The sequence below is a fragment of the Mercenaria mercenaria genome, chromosome 15 (assembly GCF_021730395.1).
Source record: "Mercenaria mercenaria strain notata chromosome 15, MADL_Memer_1, whole genome shotgun sequence".
Taxonomy (NCBI): Eukaryota; Metazoa; Mollusca; class Bivalvia; order Venerida; family Veneridae; genus Mercenaria; species Mercenaria mercenaria.
The window spans coordinates 64,551,045-64,575,958 of NC_069375.1; the positions used below are offsets into that span (position 1 = coordinate 64,551,045).

Here is a 24,914-nt window from a genome sequence, read left to right on the forward strand (position 1 = left end):
TATTTTTGTAATACAGAACTACGGCAAGTCATTCGTCGCTGACGAAGATCTCTTAACTGTACAATTCATCATTAATTAACTAAATTGACAATCCAGCTTTTATTTCATCATGTCACATTTTAAGGGTTATGACGTTCTATGTGTGTGTTTTTCGCAAGACTTGAGTTTCACTTGAAGTGTGTGGTATTTCTATCTAATACAGTACATGATGGCACCATTTACCGGGAGGTTGAACCACTATATGTAGCCCGTCTGGGCGTACCAGATGTTTAAAGCACTGGTATTGGCAATAGGGGTAAAACGACCTCAAGGGTGGGGGTGCGGTCATGGCTGTTTGTTACAATAAGGCTGTAAATATTATCATTGTTCATTTATGATATTGTTGTAATAACTATTATTTTTTATTATTATGTACAACGCCATTGAATATATCATTTATAAAAAAAGGCGTTTAATCAAATTGTTCAGTTTCAGTTTTGTGATTGCATATGTCATGTTTTGTTATTTTCCTACATATATGCGATGTGTCACGTGTTTAATTGTAAAGCGCCTTTGACCGCATATTCTATATGAAAAGGGCGCTCAACAAATCTGGTATAATAATAATAATAATAATAATAAAGTTTCAATAAATTCAAAATACAAACACCAAGGCCAAGTCCACTTGCGTTAAAGATGTCGCAAGGGAGGTGAAGCTTTATGTTTATTTTGCTGTTCATGCAGTCTGAAAAGTTCTTATTTGCTTTAAACTGGTGTTACACTTTTCATTGTATTGACACTGTTTTGCTGAGCATTTTCTTTGTCAGAGTCTTGTTGTGTTTTGTGTGTTTGTGAATATATGCCCCATGTAGTGTATTTTCTGTTATTTTGCCTTCCGTTTATGTTTTAAGTCACGTACTGGATTCCAGATAACATTTTTGACCGTTTGCTATTATTCTTGAGAAATACACTGTAGCCACTTCTCCCTTTGTATTTTAGCAGCACGGTGAGAGGTTTCCATCTCCTTAACTCGATATCAGAGGAGTTAATCTTCATTTTTATAGAAAGACCCTTTTATAGCATTTATTGACACTAAGCGACCTGGTATTTTTCCCATCCTGAGGTATCTTAAATATTCCAGGTATAGACTATACTTGCATATTAATCGGTTTGTTTTGGCAAAGAGATATCTCCACTACGTATTGTTTTGTCTGCGTTTTAATATGGGTCCTTTACAACTTTATCACAGTTTTCTGTTTGGGATGCATTAATTTTTTCTGCAGCTACATATTGCAGCAATTCCTGACAAACAAAAGAAAATGCACGTATGGCCAAACGTTTTGTCCCTCGCCACCCCCACCCCACTCCCACACACACACACACTCCTACACATTTACGTCATGTGTGTGATTGTGTATAATGTATCAATATTTCAAATATGTAGGTAAGGCTCCTGGTCCGCCTCACCCCCATTCCATTCGTTACTGTTTACGGAGGATAAATCCGTCCTATTAGCTAGCGAAAATGCCTCACAATTAAAAAAGAAAGAAATGCTTTCTGGAGTGGCATGTCCTTGAACACCTAGTTCTAAAACAATCGGTCTGTGAACTAAAGGACGAACAACAAGATGCAACGTACTGTTGTTATCGTCAACCCTACCATGTCCAAATATACAAATATCGACACTTACGATATACATAATAAAACTCTATTACCGTAGATAAAATCCTAACCGGATACTCTAGAAAATGCGTTAAGAAGGGGACTGTTGCTTGCATCCGAAAGAGGTGTCAATGTTGGAAATTCTGTTCTGTTTTGTTCTGTTCTGGACTCGAACTCGAACTCATGACTTGCTGGGTGTAAAGATGACGTCTGAAACTATGTCTGACACAAAGCCATGTACTCATCTTAATAATGTAAAATGCCATGTTCATTTTAAATAAAATACGGTAATATTGACGTCACTCCGACATATTATTAAATTTTGGCGTCATACTGGTGCCGAGAAAGAGCGTCACCCTTTTTGATCTACTACGCTATAATTAGAAATGATATAGCAGAATCTCAATACACTCTCTGAATCGATAATAAGACGCTGCAGAGCAACTCCCTAGACGTCTGCGCCATAGTAAATTAGTCCTTTGGATACGCAACATCTTCGCCGTGTTTCATTATCATTAAAACACGCCAATAAAGCACGGTGTCATTGACGTCACGTTGACCTACTATTTGGTATCATACATTGCCCAAGAAGTTGTATTTTCCTGTTTCATCCACTTTTAACATAAAAGACATCAAAATCAAAAATATAACACTAGTAAAGCGTGACCATGTTTAAACATATTTAATCACTACGCACCGGTTATTCGCCGTGTAGAATAACTCACTCAAGAAATTATTTCGCCGACGTATAAACTTGTCGTGTTATATATAATATCAAAATATGATTCTGCTTTATTATAAGTTATTTATTATCGATAATTAAATTTATATGAAAATATGATAGAATTTCAAACATCATGTCAACAATAAACATCATGTCAACGTGTATGGCCTTTTTAAACAAACCGATTTTATTGTTTCAATAACAAATGATATGCGGTGCATGTTCGACTGAAAATATTTGAAAACAGGCGGTGTGATGTAACCAAATGTGGCGTTTTTTCGGCAACACTTGTTAGTCAGGACATTTTAGTTATTACTTGATTATATATCTTTGAAGGAGGGGTAATATAGTAATGTGAATGTTTACTTTTAGCTCACTACGGATAAAATAGACATGGGATATTTTTGAAGTGTATTTAGGACAAACATATATGGCTAAATAGTTCGCGGACTCCTTCATGGATAGTCTGCGAAAAAGTTCTTGCTTCTTTGTGGAAAAGAACACATTTGTTTCTCGTTTTATTTTATAACCTCTCAACAGTTGTAAGATTTATTTAAGATAGTGGATCCGCAATTACACTAGACAATTTGTGTATGATTACGTACTCTCGTTATGTAATCCGGCAGTCTTCGGACGTAATTTTAGCTAAACGCACACATTGCATCCTGAGTAATGAAGACATCGCATACGGTGAATACGGAGTTTGCCATTTGTCATCACAGGTGCCCAACTTTAATAAACATTTATATATATATAATAGGGTTATTATAACAGTAGCTCGATCTGGGAGCTATATTCGGCTCGAGTGGATTTTGCCAGATCAGATCTTGGGGTCCGTTCTTGAAAAGTCTACGAGAGCCGAATACAAATCCCAGATCTAGCTACTGTTGTAATGACCCTTTTATTATATACCGCCGCCTTTTTGTTTGTTTATTTGTAATCGAACGTTTGTTGATTAACATGAAATGAGCGATGTTTTTATGTGCGTTATTTATACAACTGTGTCAGCTCATTCATATTTAATGAAAGTAGTCCGGCAACATACAATACGGAGGTACAATACGGGATTTTGGAAGGTACAATACGAGATTTTTTTCAGCCTGTTCGTATTTTCTTGTGAAATGCAAGCTTATTTTGACAGAATTTATATAGGTATATAATAAATATATATATATTACATTTCAAATAAACAACATATAGTTTCTTCTTTAAGTCGCAACCATTGCTTTTGTTGGTCTTATCGGTGGCAGGACGAGGGTAGCTCTCTTCTCTACCTTAGTTTCAGGTTTCTCAGTCTCCTTCTCAATGTTCACTTTCTCCATATCTTCAGTAATTTTCAAAACATCAGCGTCCACTGATGTTGATATTTCAGCTTCTGTCTCTCTTGCCCCGGAATAAAATGGATTAGTCAAAACCGGAAGTCGAAGTTGCATTGACCTTTTGTCAACAGATCTTTCCTTCTTTTCTTTGATTGGCTCTAGCTTTGTTTTCTCCCGTTTAGCTTTCTTAAGCTTATACTTCGTATAAGACCTTTCCATCCATCCAGCGACACGATCTTCTATAACGTTTTGTTTAAGAATGGTACCTTTATCTAAACTTTCATTCAGCATTTTTTGTAAATATCGTTGTCGTCTCATTTTTGGATGATTGTAAGCCATGAATTTTTCAATATCTTTACCAAATGATTCTATTGGTTTACCACCATACCTTCCGAAAACGGATCTTTGATCCTCCATGTGAACGTTCCGTCTGCGCATTTTCATACATTTTTGAAGCACTTTTTGTCTAACTAATGCACGACGGACAAACATTTTAGATTTTTCAAAGTTGTGCTCAAGCTCCGAGTGCGAATGATCAAGATATTCGGCATATACGTCATATTTGTTTTTAACGACGTCATTAATTACGATAAGAAATTTTCTCCTTTTGTTTTCAAGTTTGTGGCACGCTCCAACGCGTCCTGTATCCATTTTCAATATAAATATGACGTGGTAACTTTTACTTGTTCTCCCTTTGAATTGTTTTACGATATCTGACTCATTATTTGATAACGTTCACATTACAGCCACTGTGACCAATGTTACCCGAGGTCTCTGAAATGAATAAGGTATCAGCTATTAGTAAACGCTAACGTCACAAATCAACACCAATTAACATCAATTAAGCACTTTTCCACAACCAACTTAAGCATGATTAATTACGTTATAGATACATGAAAGACATGCATTAAATAGCATTTGACATACGACATTCAAACATGTAGATTTTTTGCGAAAACAATAACGACTTGCAGCACCTGACATACCAAATTCGAACCCCAGCGTTTCAACTTTGATTTCAATTTCATTCATCGGATTTCATAAGTTTAGTAAATATCAATCTAATTGAACTTGATGACGAAGGAAGTCTAAGACAAATTCGAGCTCGCTTCCTTAGAAAACCAGTACTGGTATCATTGGAGGTAGTTCAGAGCAGCGACACCGGTGAGAAGGAAACCAACTACTCTGACACCTTAAACACTGGATCATCGCTTTCTTTTCACTGCTGTTTAATAGTTTTGCAGAAATATCATATATACACGTAATTGAACTGAGGCAAACGGAGGCACTTGCATAAAAATATTAGTGTCTAGGGGAGCACAGGCCGAGATTTCTAAACTTGAAAATTTTCTATGGGGAAATTCCCCAAACTGATATTCCCTTTTGCACCTATCATTTCATTGTCTGAGATACTTTATTGATTGTCCATGTTTTTGTATTTAAATATAATGTTTAAAGGCAAAAAATGAACGTAGAAATGTAACTTAATGTTTCGCAGAGACATCTTCATACTGCATAATTTTAAGCTAACTTTCCACATTTCCTGTTTGTGTGTAGGGGTGGGGGAGGACCAGGGATGTCCCTTTACTGAACATTTCCACACCTTCCCATTCGTTGCTTTTTTTCCTAAACGTACCATTGACCATCGGAAATTTTGCATTGAAGTTTTAAGGTTCAAGTTAAGAGGGAATTTGGTATTGTACCGAGGATTCGTCAGATTGCGCGATTTAAAGTCTTAAATTTCATTTATTTTTCTTGGGTGATATCCCATGAAACGCCCCAAGCAATCTTCTCGCTCTTACCATTTTTCTTTTTTACACGTTTCTTTGATTGTCCTAATTTTTTATTAAAATATAAAATCTTTTGAATTGTAAGAAATTTTACCTAAAACAGACCGGAAACGCACGAGATCGCATGCAGTTATGGCAATTTTTTTAGGGAGACATGCCCCCGGACCACCCTAGCTTCTGTCGAATTATACGGGCCTCTTGTATCATATCCATGTAGAAAAAATCCTTTCCTGAACATATTTGTGCTCATTTAATGTTACATTAAACACAATTTTAAAATCAAACTTTTATTTTAATTTCTTAGTTTAAAAAGAAATCCGTAAAGCACTCTTGCTACTAATTAATTCAACCTGTATCCACATGTACTGATAAATAGAGGTCTTTTTTATTTGAAAATAAATCGTGTTCACCCCACTCCCCCTCCCCTCCCACAAGCCAAAAAAATATATATTCTAAAATATTCAACCCCTTTCAAATGTTTCGATTTTTTCACCTCATACTTCTACCTGTGCGTCTGTAAGTGTATATGCAGACCTGATAAACCTTTTCCTCTTTAAATATTTTATTTTAAAATAATCCATTTTGAATTAACAATTAAGAACCACTTGTTCTTGCAATTTTTTTTTGTAATTTAACTAATAAAATACCACTCAATGTTAAAACGCAATATTTCATCCAGGTGTATGTAATAGGCGAAAAGGTATTTAATATTATTTATGAATTAGGGCAATTCTAAAGTTATCATATTACCTAAAAAATCCAATTAAGACTTGACACTGTCATACCCTATAGAATTATATACATACATTCAATCTACATTCTTTATTACAGCAAATTCATTAAAATCAATTAAGAATATTATATTTCAATTTACGCACTATGAATATTAATATTTGTGTCTGCAAGGTCATGTTTTCAATAAATGAACTCATAAGAAATATAGAGTTAATAAACAATTTTATTTACGCCTTTTTTTCTTTATAATCATGTTAATGATATCATATTTCCGAAATAATAAATTTCGGTGGCATATTTCAGAAATTATAACGTAATGGCTTAATTTGGAATGTTTTCTACTCTAAAATAACATTGGAGTAAAACAAGTTGTAAAAAAAAAATATTTTTTAAGCTGGATTATATAGTAGTTTTATAAGCGGGACCAGGCTCGGCGCACACGTCTCCTGTGTTTAAATTAATTCTTAAATATAGTTCGAAAACACTGACATTGAAAAGACTTTGGGAACACCTTTAAAAATGAGTAAATATTTGCCGGTACATGACAAATTGCAAATGAAAGAAGTTCCGGAACCGCGCATGAATCACGTACATCTAAATAATAATTGAAGTCTCGAAAATGCCTATGATTTATTTAACGCTATGTTCAAAGAAAGAGAACTCTAAATGAATTATCCATCTTGCTAGCGGGAGTAGTGTGGATTTGCCCACTAATTCGTGTACAAAAAAAAAGTAGACATTCACTTTATTTGTTTGCATAAAGTTATTATTCATCTTAACATGAATGTAGTGAACACTCTTAAGAAAACAAATATTTGCATTACATTCTGAATTTGAATTTACGCTGCTTTATCGAATTTGTTAAAAATTAATAGTATGTAAAATAGGCCCATACTTACTCATTTTTCGTTTAGTGTAACCTCGATAAAATATCTCACAAAAAAACTTTAATTTACACTAAACTAAATTTATTTCACATCGACTGTAAAGAAAGTTCTCACAACCTTTCCTGAATACCAGATCACCACAAAAAAAGCTAAAAAAATTGAACTTGTTTTTTAATTACAAAACATAGCCTACGCTATTTTTACTGACTACATAGTTAGTTTGTTGCGAACTTCGACCTTTCTTTTAGATAAAGTCAATTTACCAGTTTATCAAGTACCTTTTTCTTCAGCACGCGATGTAATTCTTAAATGAGATTAATTTAGCTGATTACATATCATAACGCAATATTGTTTATACTTAACCACTTCGATACATATATGGCAAATATTATTCTTTACCTTGGGTAATACATGATCCACAATAGATTAATATCATTTTTGAAAGGATGTAATATGATGAAATAGATATTTAACCTATATTGGTATCTTAAATCCTTCAGATTTTTATTACTTAATTCTCTTTTATAATTTTTCAGTTCACCGAACAAGAAATTAAATGCATAAGCATTGTGTCGATTAGACAATGAACTTTGCACTAAGAACATGTTTTTGTTTTCTTTTTGATGGGTTTAACGTCGCACCGACACAAGTACTGGTCATATGGCGGCTTTCTAGCTTTGATGGTAGCAGAAGACCCTAGGTGCCCCTCGGTGCATTATCAATTCACGAGCGGGCACCTGAGTAGAACCACTAACCTTCCGTAAGCCAGCTAGATGGCTTCCTCATAAAGAATTCAACGCCCCCAGTGAGGCTCGAACCCACATAGGTGAGGAGCAAGCGACCGTAACCACTCGGCCGTGGATGTCCCCACTAAGACAATGTTTTAAATGAAGTACAAAGATATGAAGACATACCCCTTGTTTTGCCTTGTATAAATGGAGACAAGTATAGGAATTGAAAATAACTCAAACTCAAAGTCGACCTGTTTACAAAAAAAAAAACGGAGTTAGTTGTTTAGTTTAGTGGTTATGTCAAATTCACCGTTAATACAAAGTCTTTAAACAGTTTAGTATGAATTTTGGTTATGGATTTTCAGCTGCAAAAAATGACTGATAAGCCCTGCTAAAAACGTTCATGAATATCTTGAAAATATGAAAACCTTATTAATCACCAGAGGACATTTATTTTTAAGCATATACAACTAATCGTCCATAATCTATTACCATAATCCAAGCAAGTATCAGTTTGAACTCGACTTACAATTGTGCTTCATTTCAGATTTATATAGCGCCCTTTTCATGATAAACACGTTCAAAAGCGCTTTACATAGCGCAAACGCATCCACACAGGGCGCGAAATTCGTCCTCTACTAGTTCAGACACAGAGTGATCTGACCAGAGGGACAGAGTGAGACATAGCCCCCAGAATAGAGAGAGAAATCCTTTTACAGATACAGTCCTAGCTCTTTGCGAATAGACAGTCTGGTTCTTTAACAAGCCTGGTGTATAGCACCGATACACGCGAAGCCGTCTTTCCTGGGAAGAACCAGTACACACCTCTTAGTGAGATGGGAGACACCCAAGTGCATCTTAGAAATTTTCCAGTGTCTTGACCGGGATTCGAACCCCGGACCTCTGGATTGACAGTCAAACGTGTTACCACTAGACCACAGGCCCACCTACTGATCAAAATACAGTGTCCAGAATAAAGATAATTTAAATATTAACCAATGCTCTATAAAAAAATGAATAGGTCAAAGATACAGTTTGAGAACTTATCTTTATATATTCGTTATCGCGCTACATAGTAATTCACTTTATAAATTCATAATTAGTTTCATATTCTTCCAATACTAGTAATATGTTCCGAACTGAAAGCCACTTTTATTATTCATAATGGCAAATTATGCTTTCTATCTGTTATTTTTTGTTGTTGTTGTTGTTGTTGTTTTTCTGTATATTTTCAGATGCAGTTTGGTATGCTTTCTTCAATATTTTACATTTTTTATATATGTAACACATAACATTGATATTCCATTCCACAGACAGGAGCCAAAAAAGCACACAAAAATGTTTCATATACATGTACATGTATGTACCGAAAAGGAATTTGTCAATATTAACAAGGAACCCATAACCAATTAATCAAATGTTAGAATATCGAAACTGTGCTCAGAACAAACTCTTAAAATGCAGGTGTTTCTAAACAGTGCTCGGTAATTAACAATCAAATGCTTGAGTTTTGATCCTTGTCTCCCATGACGTGTCGTCCCAGATGAAGATATATTTAACTCTTTTATAGACCAGACATGATACACACATTCAAAAGATGAAATCGAAAATTTAATAACTTTACTTTTGACATATCTTCCACTTCAGTTAAGAGTGCATAGATTGTTTCATATATATGTCTAAGATATTAAACGCGATACTTACACGGAACGAAAGCTTTAAAATCCTTTATTTTCTCCTTTTTAAAATTTATTTAGTAACAATATACATACCTTAAATTTTATAAACTCCGAAATAGTTTGTCTAAATGTGTTACTGAAAAAAAAAATATGTTAAAATGCCTCGGTTTGACAACCTCTTTTAATGTTGAAATCCAATACACCGATTGAAAATGTTTTATTTTTGTCATTAAGATATGCCATTACTTTAGATACCAATCTTTTTTATGGTTGATTGTAAAAATATTTGTCGCTATAAGGCGTTTATCTATCGCGCCGCAAAATGTCTTTGATTAATAGTTGGTAATAATGTACTATGGATTAGTTTAAGGATTTGTCTTCGTACTATATTATCTTATGTCCATGAGATTTGAGGAAAAGATTATCAAATTTTGAATCAATTTTTCGTTCGTATGTGAGAAATGGTTATTTATTACTTACAAAATTAACATTATAATACCTATATGGACTTTCAAAAGACGCGATGACAAAGGACATTGTGTGGTTTAATTAAAATTGATCAGGACAAATCAGTTTTGATAAACGTGCATTGTTGTCTTTAGGCCCTGGTCAATAGACAATTTCAACTGATTTAGGGACTTTTTTCTTTCATATATCTACGCGAGCGGTCACTGGGTCTTTCAGAGTTTCACGAAAAGGTGACTTCAACAAAAATTGTTTTAAAGGGCTGAATCATTGAAATAAGAAAAAATATCTACCACATGCAGAGTTGTGAAAAAGAATCATTACAACACATTAAGAATGGGGCATTCAAAAAACCTTATACCAACAATGTTAATTTCATTTATCATATAGATCACTGTCAATAACCTGTAATAAAGTAATTTCATTTGACACTGTCATTTTAATGGACATTTTTTCATATAGTAGAAATTCTAATTCAAATTTATTATTCTTATGCTGTAGGCGCTGTATATTGTATCGTTGAATCTTCCAATTTCTTCAGCATTTGAAAATTTGAAGTAAATGGCACACGTTTCATAAAAAAAAAAAATAAAAACAGTCTAACTTAAAATGTCCGCTGGTTTCTTAAAAATAGATGAAACAGCTTTCCAAATAGATGTTATGCTTACTTACATGATTAGAAAAGCACTACTTTTATCATTGCACATGAAAAAAAAAGGTAGAGCAATAAAGGGAGGTAACAAAAAAACAATAGATTAAATAAAAGAATCTAGTATATCCAGCAATATTCAAATCTTTGACAAATGTTAAAGAAAGTAATTATCAGAAATAGGATTAAGCAAAAAAAAAATAACGTATTTCTTGTTCATGACGGAAAATGTGGCAGCCACATTCTAAACAAAGGCCTCATGAGCCTTTACGAATGCATCACATATCACTCAATCTGTTATAAACCTCTTACTTTATTGTTATTTGTATATTCTTCAATGATTGATGCACAAATGAGCCGCGCCATGAGAAAACCAACATAGTGCATTTGCGACCAGCATGAATCCAGACCAGACTGCGCGGATCCATGCTGTTCGCTAAAGGTTTCTCTAATTGCAATAGGCTTTGAAAGAGAACAGCATGGATCCTGACCAGCCGCACCATGAGAAACCCAACATAGTGCATTTGCGACCAGCATGGATCCAGACCAGTCTGCGCATCCGCGCAGTCTGGTCAGGATCCATGCTGTCCGCTTTCAAAGCCTATTGCAATTAGAGAAACCGTTAGCGAACATCGTGGATCCTGACCAGACTTACTGTGCGGATGTGCTGGCTGGTCTGGATCCATGCTGGTCGCAAATGTACTATGTTGATTTTCTCATGGTGCGGCTCAAATAAAGAACAAAGTTATCAAATGGCCAGCTTATCCAGTGGACAAACCTTTGAGCAACTCGATCCTGACTTATAACAAAATGTCAAAATTTCCGAAACAGCTATTTACATGTTGTTATCCGTAAATGATAGGTAATTTCTTTTCTGTCCTGTTTTTGTACCATGTTTTGTATACCATTTGTGTATGTCATTTTTATAACATGTTGAAATAAGTTTACATCCTGTTTTACTGCGTATCTAAAGCAGTATAGAACTGCGTATCTAACGCAGTATAGAGATCTTTTCTATATTTCACAGAGTACACATGTTCTGTTAATATAAAACAATGAAACCCTTTTCAACTGACTTGTACACTTAAATTTGTAATAAAATAAAATCGTATAATTATTCTGCCCGACATGAACTGCGCATGTGCGAAATCTTCATCTGAGTGTCTATTCTAGGTTGACTGCAAACCCTTATATTATTAGTATTTCCTTTAATAGCCAAACGCAAAAAGTGAAACCGCCTGGATCAAGAGTTCGACCCCTGAAATAAAATTACTCGATTGTCTGACTTCCTGACTGTCTGTCTGTTTGTCTGTCTGATAAAAGAGAGCTCTTTTATTTAGAAATATCAAATATTAGAATTTCTGTCCTTAATCACTTAAATGTAAATAAAAAAACTCGTTTTCAAGTCTTTATCTTTCATATCTTTATACCCCGCTGTGAATAGATTTGTTTAACAATTTGATAATCGTGATAATCGATATGATCGCTGTAAAATTTTCACCTACATTGATTATGAACATGCGAATTCCGTGCAAAGTTCATGTTACGCCGATACCTAAAACGTGGCATTTGAAAATTGATATTTGATAGTGTCTTATACTTAAATATCAAGTTTAGGTATTTATTTTAAATCTTTTAATGTTGAAAAGTAAGATAGATGACGATAACGTTAGTCCGTTTGATCCGCTGTTTATACCCGACCTAAAATGGATTTGTATACACCAATGTTTAAACACAGAGAAAGGTATTTTGGTTTCCAAATGTGCCAGGAAACATATAATTGCTTCGTCCACGATTATAAAACCAACGTGTGTACTAGTACGTTCTGTTCAAAGAGCATTAAGTAATGTAATATATACGCAATAACATATCTAAAAACATGAACAATTACATTATATAGTTTACGTAAATATAAAATTGACAAGTGTATTTGTATTAACAGTACTATATGTCTTAGGTTTAAAATAGTACATACCGTATACATGTATAGATAAACACAGTATAAATGTGAACTGGCTGGGTTTTTTTAACAATCAACTGTTACTGCATGCCATTTATCTATGAATGTAATTCTGTGTACAAACTTAATTTGAGCCGCGCCAAGAGAAAACCAACATAGTGCATTTGCGACCAGCATGGATCCGCATCCGCGCAGTCTGGTCAGGATCCATACTGTTCGCTTTCAAAGCCTATTGCAATTAGAGAAACCGTTAGCGAACACTATGGATCCTGACCAGACTGCGCGGATGCGCAGGCTGGTCTGGATCCATGCTGGTCGCAAATGCGCTATGTTGGTTTTCTCATGGTGCGGCTCATTTATATATTGGGTAAGTTAAAGATTTCATTCATGTGAAGTAAATATCTAAAGATAATATATTTTAGTGAAAGATGGCCATTGCATAAAAAATAAACACAACTTAACTGCATGGTCATTTTTCCCATTGAAAAGTGATATATATTGAGACATGTCAACATAAAAGGGACCATCAAACATCTGTTACGAAAAGATGCCGCAAACCGGACTGAAATCAAACCGTTCACTTTTTGCGGATCAGCAATATGTAACACCGTTCAAACTCGGAAATTAACAACAAGAATGGTTATACTTCTGAATCTGCATTAAGCAAAATTTGAAGCACAAATGTTTACTTTAAACCCATTACAGAAAATTTAATAGCATTTTTGTTCATTTGACAACATTCATCTACACTACTTTGTATAACATTTTGTATGAACCATTGTACTTGTAGCCTAAATATATTTGGTCTAGTAATCATGATACCCCATTCAACGTGTTATCATAATAACAGAAATAACCTTAAGTGAAAGGTTTTATGTGTATCTGTTTCAATAAGGCAAGGTTATCCCATTATTGTAAAAAAAAAATGAAAATGTTAAAATAAATGTACCGCAAAGACCCACTAACGGATTTGATATAAATACCCGCTTTTGATCTGTAAATATTTTCAGACAAAACTAAACTTCTTACGACTTGTGAAGGGCACTTCAAAATGTTTTTCACTTTAAATGTTTATTTGAATTACGATTTAGACTTGTCTTTCATTCGTGGCTGTTCTATTTGTCCCCAGATCATTTTTCATTCATTCTGTAAACGCAAACAGTAGAGAAAAATACATTTGTGTGATTCTTTCCAAAATCCATGATCTCCCGATTCATTTAATTTTAAAACTTTGCATGCTGAAACAGAAAAAAAGCGAAACAAATTCCTTTAAAAATGGTTGATGAAACGGGAGATAAAATTGTTCCTATTCAGAATGTCCATTTCGAATATTTAGTATTTAAAAGACTCTTTAACAAGATATAACCATTTAACGAGAGAGGAAAAGTTTAAAGCATGTACACTGTTTTATCTATATTTTAATTTTGTCTTATTCAATGTGAACTGCAGTGCTTTCACAAATTTAATTTCGCTAAACTGTTCAAAGGTTTGCATATTTTTATTATGATTAGGAAATATGAAAGCATATTACATTTTTGTAATTTATTTGAAATCTCTAAACAGATGAATCAGAACGAATTATATAATTATTCTTTCTAGTAACTGGTTTTCCTAATAGTTTGCCCGTACATATGCGCAGTGACAGAAAGTTATCTCCCCTTAACCGTACAAAATTGCCACTAGATATAAACAATCTTTTTTTTATTAAAAAATCTATGACCCGATTCTTTGTAGCATAAAATAGTGTAGGAATGCAGTAAATTTTGTTGGTATTGGGGTTATAGTTGTATTTTTTGTTCAAACATTGATGATGGGTGAGAGAGTTTTCAGTTACCCTTACCACATTTATCAGTTATCTGTTATAGAGAATTAAAAGATTTTCAGAAATGTATAAGTTGGTACACTTTCTAAATATAACAAAAAAAGTAACAAGCCATCGAACAATTTTGCTACTAAAATGTGATAGAGCATTTTACACCACCTTAAATTACTGTCTATCAGTGTATATTTTAATGGGATGAAACAATATATGTTACCCTCCTATTGAATTACGCGGGTATGAATTAAAAAAAAAAACTGATTATTTATTCTCTGTTGGTATGTAAAAGGTCGCCATCGGTCAAGATCAGGATAATATTGTCGGTGTCCCATCTTATTACTATTATTACTGACTTTTTTCTCACGATTTTCACTGGCTGCAAAGTCACAAATTTTAAGGGTGACAGTGGTATTTTGTGCAACACGTGAATGTGATTTTAGATGGATATCATTTTTTTTGGCATTCTTAATCTGAGTTAATGATCTTAACCTGTCTCAGTACCTCCTTAAATTGATAATTTTGAGATCAAGGCCCATATTAATAATTGTTTATACTTTAATGCATAAACGCAAATATTTCATCTGCCATCACTTTGTTGTTTATGTAAATATTTAATTGAAACTATGCTGAGTGGAAAAAGAAGGCATTGTCTTGAAAGCTAAAGATGTGAAGACATATGAGCCGCGCCATGAGAAAACCAACATAGTGGCTTTGCTACCAGCATGGATCCAGACCAGCCTGCCCATCCGCGCAGTCTGGTCAGGATCAATGCTGTTCGCCTTCAAAGCCTATTGCAATTAGAGAAATCGTTAGCGGACAGCATGGATCCTGACCAGACTGCGCGGATGCGCAGGCTGGTCTGGATCTATGCTGGTCGCAAAGCCACTATGTTGGATTTCTCATGGCGTGGCTCATATCGTTTACTATGCAAGAAGATATATTGAGGAAACATTTTTTTCATCCAAATAGCTTGTTTCAGTCGGGTTTAACGTCACGCGGAAACGTTTTAGATCAGATGGCGGCATGCCACTATTTTATGTGGAGGAAGATCCCCAGGTGCTCTGCGGCATTTTTTTTTCCGAGCATGGGTGGGTATCTGAGTAGAGCTAATCCGGCTACCAACTGCCCTGTCTCTTTATATATTCTGACCATCATTCTTGGCTCTGAATATCCAGTGTTTGGTGAAGTAAAGGGACATAAATTACGCCAAATTTGAATATCATCAAGAGTTATCTCCTGTGAACAAAACACAGGTTCTGAACACAGACAAGGGTAGACTAGCTCCTAGACTATGACATATCTTTTTTACATATTTATGATTGAATGTAGTGAACTGAGCCAGTCTATATCCTATGTCCAATATCAACATCAGTCCTGTGTGAAAATCTCTAAAATAGACTGGCTTTTTTCTCTATGAAATTGAATTCGTCAAGAAAGGTAAAAATATAGAAATACAGTTACTATCAGTCTAGTGGTTAGTCTAAGACAAGGGTAGAACCAGCGATCTTTCGTTAGCCAGCAGGACGGTTTCCTAACATGAAGTACTTCTACATGCCTAGTGATGTTTCGTTCCAACCGCGGTCAAGGAAAGGGATTCAGGGTTAGTGAACTTTAGCAATCCGGTCTCGGAGAGTCGATATATCCTAATGAGCAAGCTTGCTTTAAAGGGAGATAAACCTGGCCCCAATTTCACGAAAAAATCTTATGTAGTTAGTTAAGTCTGTTATTTTGAAATCGTGCTATTGCTTAAGTTATTGTTATTTAATGCGTTTGTTTTAAATTATACTATTATTAGAAGTATTTGTGTGCAGTACTTATTTCAGTCACGCAAATATGATATTTCTATTTAAGCACGATATAACAAACTTAAGAATTTGCTTAAGTATATTTTTTATTTCTATACATTGTTTTCTGTAAAAAAATGTGCTTTGATCTATTAAATAGTCATATACCGTTCTGATACAGACGAAAATGTCAAGATTGAAAACGCATAAAGGGCAAAAACAAGCATTTGAAATAACAGACATAGCTAAGCAATTAACTTAAGTTTTGTTCGTGAAATTGTGGCCTGCAGAAGTTATAAAAAAAGCAATGTTGGGTGTCGTGTTAAATTATCAAAGACTACGAAATTATTCCATAACAAAATTATTTTTTCTGCAGTATTAAAGAAGTAAAAGATTGCAACTGTATTCTTTTAGACCCAAATAATAATGTTGAAATGATCACAACGGACAAAATTTCAATAGTTTGCGTTAAAAAAACATGACGCGGTGCTTTAGAAATATAAGTAATTATTTTCTACACGGTGAATATTCTGATATTATTCACATATTGAATGTCTTTCCGGTCAATAGTCAGACTATATCCCGAGGTCTGAAAGACCGAGGACCAATAGTTTTAACTATTGACCGGCAAACCATTCCATAAGTGAAATGATAGCAGGAATAAATTTTCATATTTTTTCTTCAAGTTTTGACTTAAGCCAAGTAGAATTTAATGTTAAAGTCCCGTTGATTTCGGCTTTGTGGGGATACAACTGTATGGAAGTAATGAGGCTACAGTGGACTTGGACACAGCAGGGAGAACAAACATTTGCATTTTAAAAGTATGTCGGCCATTTCAAATCAACTTCAGAAAGTTTTCAAAGTTCAAGTAACTTTGATGTTGTGTCCCCCTAATCATGCTAGATTATGTTGATTCTGCCTTTGCGACCAGTGTAACTCATGATCAGCCTGCACATCCGTGCAGTCTGATCAGGTTCTGCACTGTTCGTCATTCAGTCAGTATCTCTTTGATAAGCAACCCTTTCAACAGTTAATGGTACTGTCCAACTTGAAGATGGAAAAGTTCATTATAGAAATTTAGCAGTGTAAGGGTTAATTACACGACATCAGGAATATTTTTTTATTTTTACTTAAGCCCAGTAGAATTTAGTGTTAAATGTGCCGTTTGTTTCAACTTTGTGGGGATACAACTGTATGGCGACATTCTCAACCAAGTAATGGGGCTACTGGACTTGGACACAACATATTGATCAAGCATTTGCATTTTAAAATTATGAAGGCCATTTAAAATCAACTTCAGAAAGTTTTCAATGTTCAAGTTAGTTGAAGTAACTTTGATGTTTTGTCCTTAATGTATTGTATAGGCTAAGTGAGTACGGCGAGTTACTGTGGATATTTCAATGGGGTCAGCACTTCTTCAGCCGGTCATCCGACTTGGTATCTGGACTTCAGGTCATGTAATTTGTCATGTTTCGGGTCTCTTAATCAAGACGCCGACATTACAAATTAACAAATGAAAATTTGCAATGTTTGCGAAATGATATTAAGGAAAATTCAAACAAAATTTCAAAGATACAGTTGTGAACTTTTGAAGCTTTGCTCTGTTCAGATAATGATTTCAATTAATAAATCTTTTGAATTGTTGACATGATATATGTCTTTGTTTCTTTGATGATAAATCAAAGTTCAGAAAAAGGAGACACAGCTGTATCTTTGAAACTATGTTAAAATTTCAAAGTTCTGATTATCATATGCGATTCTTTTGGTTTAAGATGTGTGAAGTTATCTCCCTTTGCACAGTGTCTAATAGTTAAAGATTCAAGTTATTGTGAAAAAAAGATAAATTAAAAAAAGTTAAACTGTGGACCAGTAGATAACTTCACAACATCATTTCAACTCTTGGTTTAAGTTAGAATTGTCAGAGGAAAGACGAAAATCATGTACAAATTTAAACATTTATTATCCGCGGATTCCGGTCTATTTCTCACATACAAAAAACGATCAACATGGGCATGACCTATCATCATTTAAAATATGATTCTAGAATCATGAATAACAGTAAAAGTGGATACCTTCCTAATTATACGAAATAAAGTATAATTGGATATGTATAAATAGATTTACCGCCCTTTATCTTCACTTGAGAAGGCACATTGGGGGGATTACGAAAGGTCGTATCCGTATACAGTAAGAAATATTAAAAGTCGGAAGTCACTTTGCTTTCTTTATTCCTTTCGATCTTAAAATTTCAAAAAGTTTGAATTCACTCGCGCATGCGCCCTAGGAAGCTTAACAAGTCCTGTTCGAAATAGGGCAAATGAAGAAATAAAGCAAAGTGTTTCCATCACGATAAAATAAACTTTAAAAATAAATAATTTCAAATACGAATGAATCATAAAAACAGAATGTTGCGAATTTAAATAAAGTTTTAAGTTTTTGCTCGGCACTGTCCTGATAGTCAAATTTATTAAAGTGTCTAGTTTGGCGAATGGCTTAGAAGCATTTCCTGTGGACGATGGATGGGCCGGATTCATCATATTCCTGCTTGGAGATCCACATCTGTTGGAAGGTGGACAGAGAAGCAAGGATGGAACCACCGATCCAGACGGAGTATTTCCTCTCTGGTGGAGCAATGATCTTGATCTTCATGGTTGATGGAGCAAGGGCGGTAATTTCCTTCTGCATTCTGTCGGCAATACCTGGGAACATGGTGGTACCACCAGACAAGACGGTGTTGGCGTAGAGATCCTTACGGATATCGACGTCGCACTTCATGATACTGTTGTATGTGGTTTCATGGATACCAGCAGATTCCATACCCAAGAAGGATGGCTGGAAAAGTGATTCTGGGCAACGGAATCTCTCGTTACCGATGGTGATGACCTGTCCGTCGGGAAGTTCGTAGCTCTTCTCGAGGGAGGATGAAGAAGCGGCGGTGGCCATTTCCTGCTCGAAGTCAAGAGCAACATAGCAAAGCTTCTCCTTGATGTCTCTGACAATTTCACGTTCAGCTGTGGTTGTGAATGAGTAACCACGCTCAGTGAGGATCTTCATCAAGTAATCAGTAAGATCTCTACCGGCCAAGTCGAGACGGAGGATGGCGTGGGGGAGAGCGTAACCTGAAACACACAAACAGAAACGGTACATGAGAAACCCGTGCGAAATTACATTTGATCAACATTTATATAAAATGTAAACTTTACTTTCCTATTATTTATTAAAATTAAAATGTATGCTAAAATATATAATCTCGCAAATATATTCATTAATGTAGAACCGGAGACATGATGAAAAAATTACTGCGTGTGAAAGGTTTGAAATAAACATGTTACTTTTAAAGTTTTATGTGTGAAAGCTGAAAGTTTACGCTGCTTAGACAACAGGACACTTGAAACATATGTATCAGGATACAGTTTTTTTTATTATTGCATTTAAGCATTTCGGAAAAGACAACAATTCAAACTACACATTCAAAATCAAAACTCAAAATTCATGTCAAAGTTCTACGTAACGTTTTCCTCCTAGACAAATAATTCGAGTTCAGCCTCACTGAAAGTCTGATATTAAATTTAGTATTCTTAAATTAAGTTTGAACTCACTTAAAGTCTGATATTAAATTTAGTATTCTTAAATTAAGTTTAAAGTGTCCTGTTATGTTATGACATTACATAAAGATACACACCTTCGTAGATGGGGACGGTGTGGGTGACACCATCTCCGGAGTCGAGAACGATACCAGTGGTACGACCGGAAGCGTACAGGGAGAGCACGGCCTGGATGGCGACGTACATGGCTGGGGCGTTGAAGGTCTCAAACATGATCTGGGTCATCTTTTCCCTGTTGGCTTTGGGGTTAAGTGGGGCCTCAGTGAGGAGAACTGGGTGCTCTTCTGGGGCTACACGAAGCTCGTTGTAGAATGTGTGATGCCAGATCTTCTCCATATCGTCCCAGTTGGTGACGATACCGTGTTCAATTGGGTATTTCAAGGTGAGAATACCTCTCTTGCTCTGGGCTTCATCACCGACGTAGCTGTCTTTCTGACCCATACCAACCATCACACCCTGGAGGAGAAAAATATGTACACTTTACTAAGCGGATCTATAAAGCATATTTACTACATGAATAAACAAAATGGCAGTTTTATAGAAGCTAAAAATGATGTTTATCAAAACTGATTTACATCTTGATACGTGATAAATTGAGAATAGAATGATGTCTGCACGTTTTAACGGTGTTGAAATAAACAGAATAACGCCTCATAAACAGAAAAACGCCCTCTAAACATATTAGCTACAGAACGACCGACTGACGAAAGAACATATTTCATTTCTTGCCGTATATTTCTTTACGTCTTAAACATAACTAATTTTTGTAGGAAATTTGAGAGAAAAAACAGATATCGCCTAAAGAAAAATCATGAAAAATATCATTTTGAAAGCAATGTGATATTTCTAAAATGTGCAGCCAGGAAAACTCTTAGAACGCTTAATGAGATGCAATAGGAATGTGCCAAAATGCGACTCATTTTGCAATTCTACGTATAATAACCGTTACTTCTTTTTGTATGCTTGTAAAAAATTTCTGTCATATCTTTATATAAATACGTTTATTTGTTGAAAATGCTGCAGTCCGGAAAGTAATTAAAATTCATTTTCGTTAAATTACTGTCTAATATATATTTGTATTATCAAATGCTGAAATACGTAAAAAATCCTTGCAGTGTTGGGTGTATTTTATTAAAGTTTTCTGGCGAAATCGAGGGAACAAAATTGATGAAATACTCGGGATCACTTTTTTGCAACACGATATACTACATATTTTGTAAAGCTGGTAAACTTTTTTAAGGCTGATAAAAATGCTGATAATTCAATTGATAACATGAAAAGAAAATGATATTATAAAATAAGAACTTATTTTTACATGTTTCATGCTGCTTACATTTCCATTTAATATTTATCATTATTTATTTTTTGTTTTGTTCATAATGATAGTATTCAGGGGAAAAATCATGTCAAAGTTATTTTCATTTTTCATAAATGAGAAGTCGAAAATTTATTCGCTTTCTTTCGCAATATATAATAAGCCGCATGTGTGTTTCACATAACAGTCGTTTATCTGCAGACTATCATTTTTGTTTCAACATGCCAAATCTATTTTTATCTCATGATCGCGCGCAGCAATATGTGTAGTGTTGCAAAAATTCCAACCTAATTTTCATGTTGCCAAAGGTTTACATTTCATTCATACTACGCGCAATCGGCTGTATCAGCGAATCTCTTTACTTGCTGATAAGCCAAGCCTACTGACTGAGAGTTTACACATCTGAGTCATACAGCGTGGGTTGCGTACCATTGCCTTATATGGAATCCAAGATGGCGGAGTCATGTGATTTACTACGATGTAAAATGGCGGCCAAATGCCGGCGTTTGTAAAAAAAAATCCGGCCTTGAACTAATGAAAGTATGAGTTAAAACATTCTTTTTTGATTCACCTTCGAAATAATCATAAATGAAAGGCGTTTCCTCAAACAAGTAAATGCCTTGCTAGTTACAGCGTTAAAACATGACAACTTCAGAACTTAGAATGCCCGCTAAGAATAAACACGTGCTGCCGTAGAATGTGTTCTCTACTTTCTAATTATCTTTTATTTTCACCGTTTAACATGTTCATGATTAATCCCTGCATGAAATTTTAATAAAAAATGGCGCTTTGCTATTCTGTTTATCTTATAAATTCTTACTTTTTTTCAATATATTTTACTTTTCATAAATAACATTATTGAAACACACTGCTTTTCTCTTACATATTTTCTCTTAGATATGTTATAAGACTAACTGAACTTTCTTAATAATACGCTTTGTGTTTCAAAGCCAAAAGATAAAAGGAAATGCATATATAAATTATGATAGCAAAACAATGTGTTTCTGAAGTAAAAAACACAATAATAGCTCAAATATATAGCTTAATCTTCTATCAATAATCACTCTACGAAAATATATCTATTAATTATTTAGAACTTGGCAAAATATTGCTAATTCATCAGACAAAACTTAAAAACAATAGTAAATAATTAATCAAAATAGTGTCTTGATTTCAAATCTGATCCCGTCAGGCCAGGTTCGAACACAAGCAAGCCGCCGGCGATAGTCGGCCAGAACACATCTTATTTCAAATTATCTAAACTAGTTTGTTTCTGTATATATCTATGAAAACTATAAACTAAATTGTAAAGTATTAAAATAAAAAATAAGATACACTTCTAAAAATATTCACATACCTGATGTCTTGGGCGGCCGACGATGGAGGGGAAGACGGCTCTGGGGGCATCGTCTCCGGCAAATCCGGCTTTGCACATACCGGAGCCATTGTCCACAACAAGAGCGGCAACTTCGTCGTCACACATATTTGTTTATTAAGATTTAAATCCTACGGATGTGAGAAGGTACAGGCTGTTTACTGCTCAACGTTTGCAGAAATACTGACGAACGACTGACCTCGCTGTTCGTTTATATTACCGTGCGAACTCAGTTCTAGGAAAATTTGCCTCTCTCTATGAACGATGCCCTTATTTGGGAGACCGCCACTATCAGTATTTGGCGGAAGGGAACAGATGTAGGACACATGCCTCGTTCTGGCATATGCCAGCCTCGTTTTCGAATACACACGGTAGAGTGCTCTGAGAGCACGTGGTGTTTCCCCGCTGTTGTCTACGATACGCCTGTTTTGGATTGCAATGTGTACATGCTTTCGAATCTTTCAACAAAAACGTTGCTATGGAAATATTTAGGAAGTGTTTGATGTATTTGTCATTTTGTTTACTCAGAACTTCTGTTTTTCAAGTGTGAAGCAAATAAAAGTGAAATTATATTTCTACAAAAAAAAAAGAAAACTATATGCCAAGCATACTATCTGCACATTTAGTGAAGATTTCAGCTTGTTTTGCTCAAATTAATATGTTATTTTTCTACTACATGTACAAAATGTACTATTTTTCAGTGATAGAATGCCTTTACAATGTGTCTTTATATCATAATAACTTTGAATATTTGACAACCAAAAAGCACAAAAAAATCAAAACAGAACATATCAATTAGATTAAAGATTTAAATAGTTATTTTGCATTTTTCTGTAGATTTAATATTATAATGGATCTGGTGTTTGGGCTATAGAAATGATACACAACATATTTAGTAGAACTTTCAATGTCATTCTAATGAAATTTCGGGTAAAATTAATGTTATATTAGGTAAAATCTTTGGATCTGACAGACTGTAGTCAAACAGGAAATAATACTTTTGAAATTGTAAAACATATCACAACTATAGTCATTTTTATACAAATATATTTCAGTCATAAATCTTAAATAGCAGAAGCAGAAAAAAAAATGATTCAGCTTTTAACCGGTATAGATTTGGTCCTGCAATTAAATGTATGTGTATTTTTTTTTCTTTATATGTAAATGCATTTATACTTGAAATATAGAAAGATAAATAAAACCAGAACTGAACAGAAGTTTGGAGAATATATTTCAACTTAAGATATATAATTTCTTGGCTAATTCTCACAGGAATAAAATGTGTGTACATTTGTAATGGCACTTACATAGCTTTTCTATTCATGTCAATATGGTAGGGGCACCTGTGTTAATTTTGTCGTTTTCTTAAAGTTGCCGGGTATGCAACAATATTCAGTCTACTACATATTTTTATATAACTATTTTTATGATTTTCGTTAGGGATTTTGTTTATACAGAGAATGATATAAAAATAAATAGAATTCATCTTCATTATCCAATTCATAACAAAGAGTACATGTACGTTTTCATTCTGTTTCTGTTGTTTTTATTGGTGCTTTTTTTTTCATGAGGTAAATAGACAATATTCTTTCTAAAGCATCTCACTGTTTTAAAGATTATTTAAACTTCTCCGTAGAATGAAGGTGGTTTCAATGAAATAAAATTTGTCTCAAGATATAAATATCAATTAATCGTGTGCTGAAATCGCATACACTTAATATGATAACGTGAAGAAATATTACATATATCTCTCAGACTTGCAAGATCGGCTTGCTTTGAAAACTCTCCAGCAAATTTTATGTAGTGAAGTTTTTTTATATCTTTTATGTATTAACAGGTATCTGGCTATCTAAATAGTACATCAATGCATTGAATATGTCATAAAAGACAAAGAAAGTATGGAGGCAATAAAAAGATGAGCTAAAAGCAATCCAGTCTTATCAAAATATGTAAATTCAGTGTACTCTGAAATTAAATGTTGGGGTTTGACGTGTAAGGGCGGAGTGGAGGTGTGGGAGGGGGAGCGGGGATTTGCATCATCTCCTATGAAAAAGATTACAATACACATCCCTATCTTGAATTATTCTCTTACTACATATATTGAACTCTTATCGCATGACTTGCCGGTCAATAGTCAAAACTATTGACCTCTAAGCCATATTTAATTGACCGCTAAGCCATATCTAATACGTGTTTTATTGTATTACATGAAAAAATAATATTTTTCAAGTTTTGACTTAAGCCAAACAAAATTTCACAAATTATATGTATGGACTTGCAATTTACATAAGGGGACATATAATACTTCCCTTTACTATCATTTTAATAAACAATTTACATGTAATGCATTTTCATTATGATCAAGCAAACATGTACACCAATACAGTGTAATTACTTATTCAGCATTCTCAAGGACCGGATGCTCCAAAAATGTGC

The 24,914-nt window shown here is 34.3% G+C and overlaps 2 protein-coding genes across 5 annotated transcripts; both read right to left on the reverse strand.

The window, feature by feature from the left end:
- Positions 1–3,369: 3,369 nt before the first annotated feature.
- LOC123556686 (uncharacterized) lies at positions 3,370–9,800 on the reverse strand. 4 transcript variants are annotated; one of them, XM_045347602.2, is made up of 2 exons: positions 9,600–9,800; positions 3,370–4,458 (listed from the first exon to the last, which is right to left on the reverse strand). In XM_045347602.2, the coding sequence occupies exon 2, from the start codon at positions 4,333–4,335 to the stop codon at positions 3,574–3,576; it is 762 nt and encodes a 253-aa protein (XP_045203537.2). In that variant the 5' UTR covers positions 4,336–4,458; positions 9,600–9,800; the 3' UTR covers positions 3,370–3,573. The 4 variants fall into 4 exon arrangements, with proteins under 4 accessions (XP_045203537.2, XP_045203546.2, XP_045203552.2 ...); XM_045347611.2 differs by having other exon boundaries at positions 9,532–9,800; XM_045347617.2 differs by lacking the exon at positions 9,600–9,800 and adding an exon at positions 5,981–6,085.
- Positions 9,801–18,124: 8,324 nt separating this feature from the next.
- Positions 18,125–22,672, reverse strand: LOC123556721 (actin, adductor muscle). The gene is made up of 3 exons (XM_045347654.2): positions 22,461–22,672; positions 19,866–20,244; positions 18,125–19,302 (listed from the first exon to the last, which is right to left on the reverse strand). Exons 1-3 carry the CDS (start codon positions 22,584–22,586, stop codon positions 18,677–18,679), a joined length of 1,131 nt encoding a protein of 376 aa, XP_045203589.1. The 5' UTR covers positions 22,587–22,672; the 3' UTR covers positions 18,125–18,676.
- Between the last annotated feature and the right edge of the window lie 2,242 nt (positions 22,673–24,914).

Bases quoted from the DNA above. Each gene is read 5' to 3' on its own strand.
- LOC123556686 (XM_045347602.2), bottom strand. From the start codon at position 4,335: ATGGATACAGGACGCGTTGGAGCGTGCCACAAACTTGAAAACAAAAGG.
- LOC123556721 (XM_045347654.2), bottom strand. From the start codon at position 22,586: ATGTGTGACGACGAAGTTGCCGCTCTTGTTGTGGACAATGGCTCCGGT. The intron at 20,245-22,460 runs GTATGTGAATAT...TTTCTCCTCCAG, and splicing joins TCGGCCGCCCAAGACATCAG to GGTGTGATGGTTGGTATGGG. The intron at 19,303-19,865 runs GTGTGTATCTTT...TGTGTGTTTCAG, and splicing joins CACCGTCCCCATCTACGAAG to GTTACGCTCTCCCCCACGCC.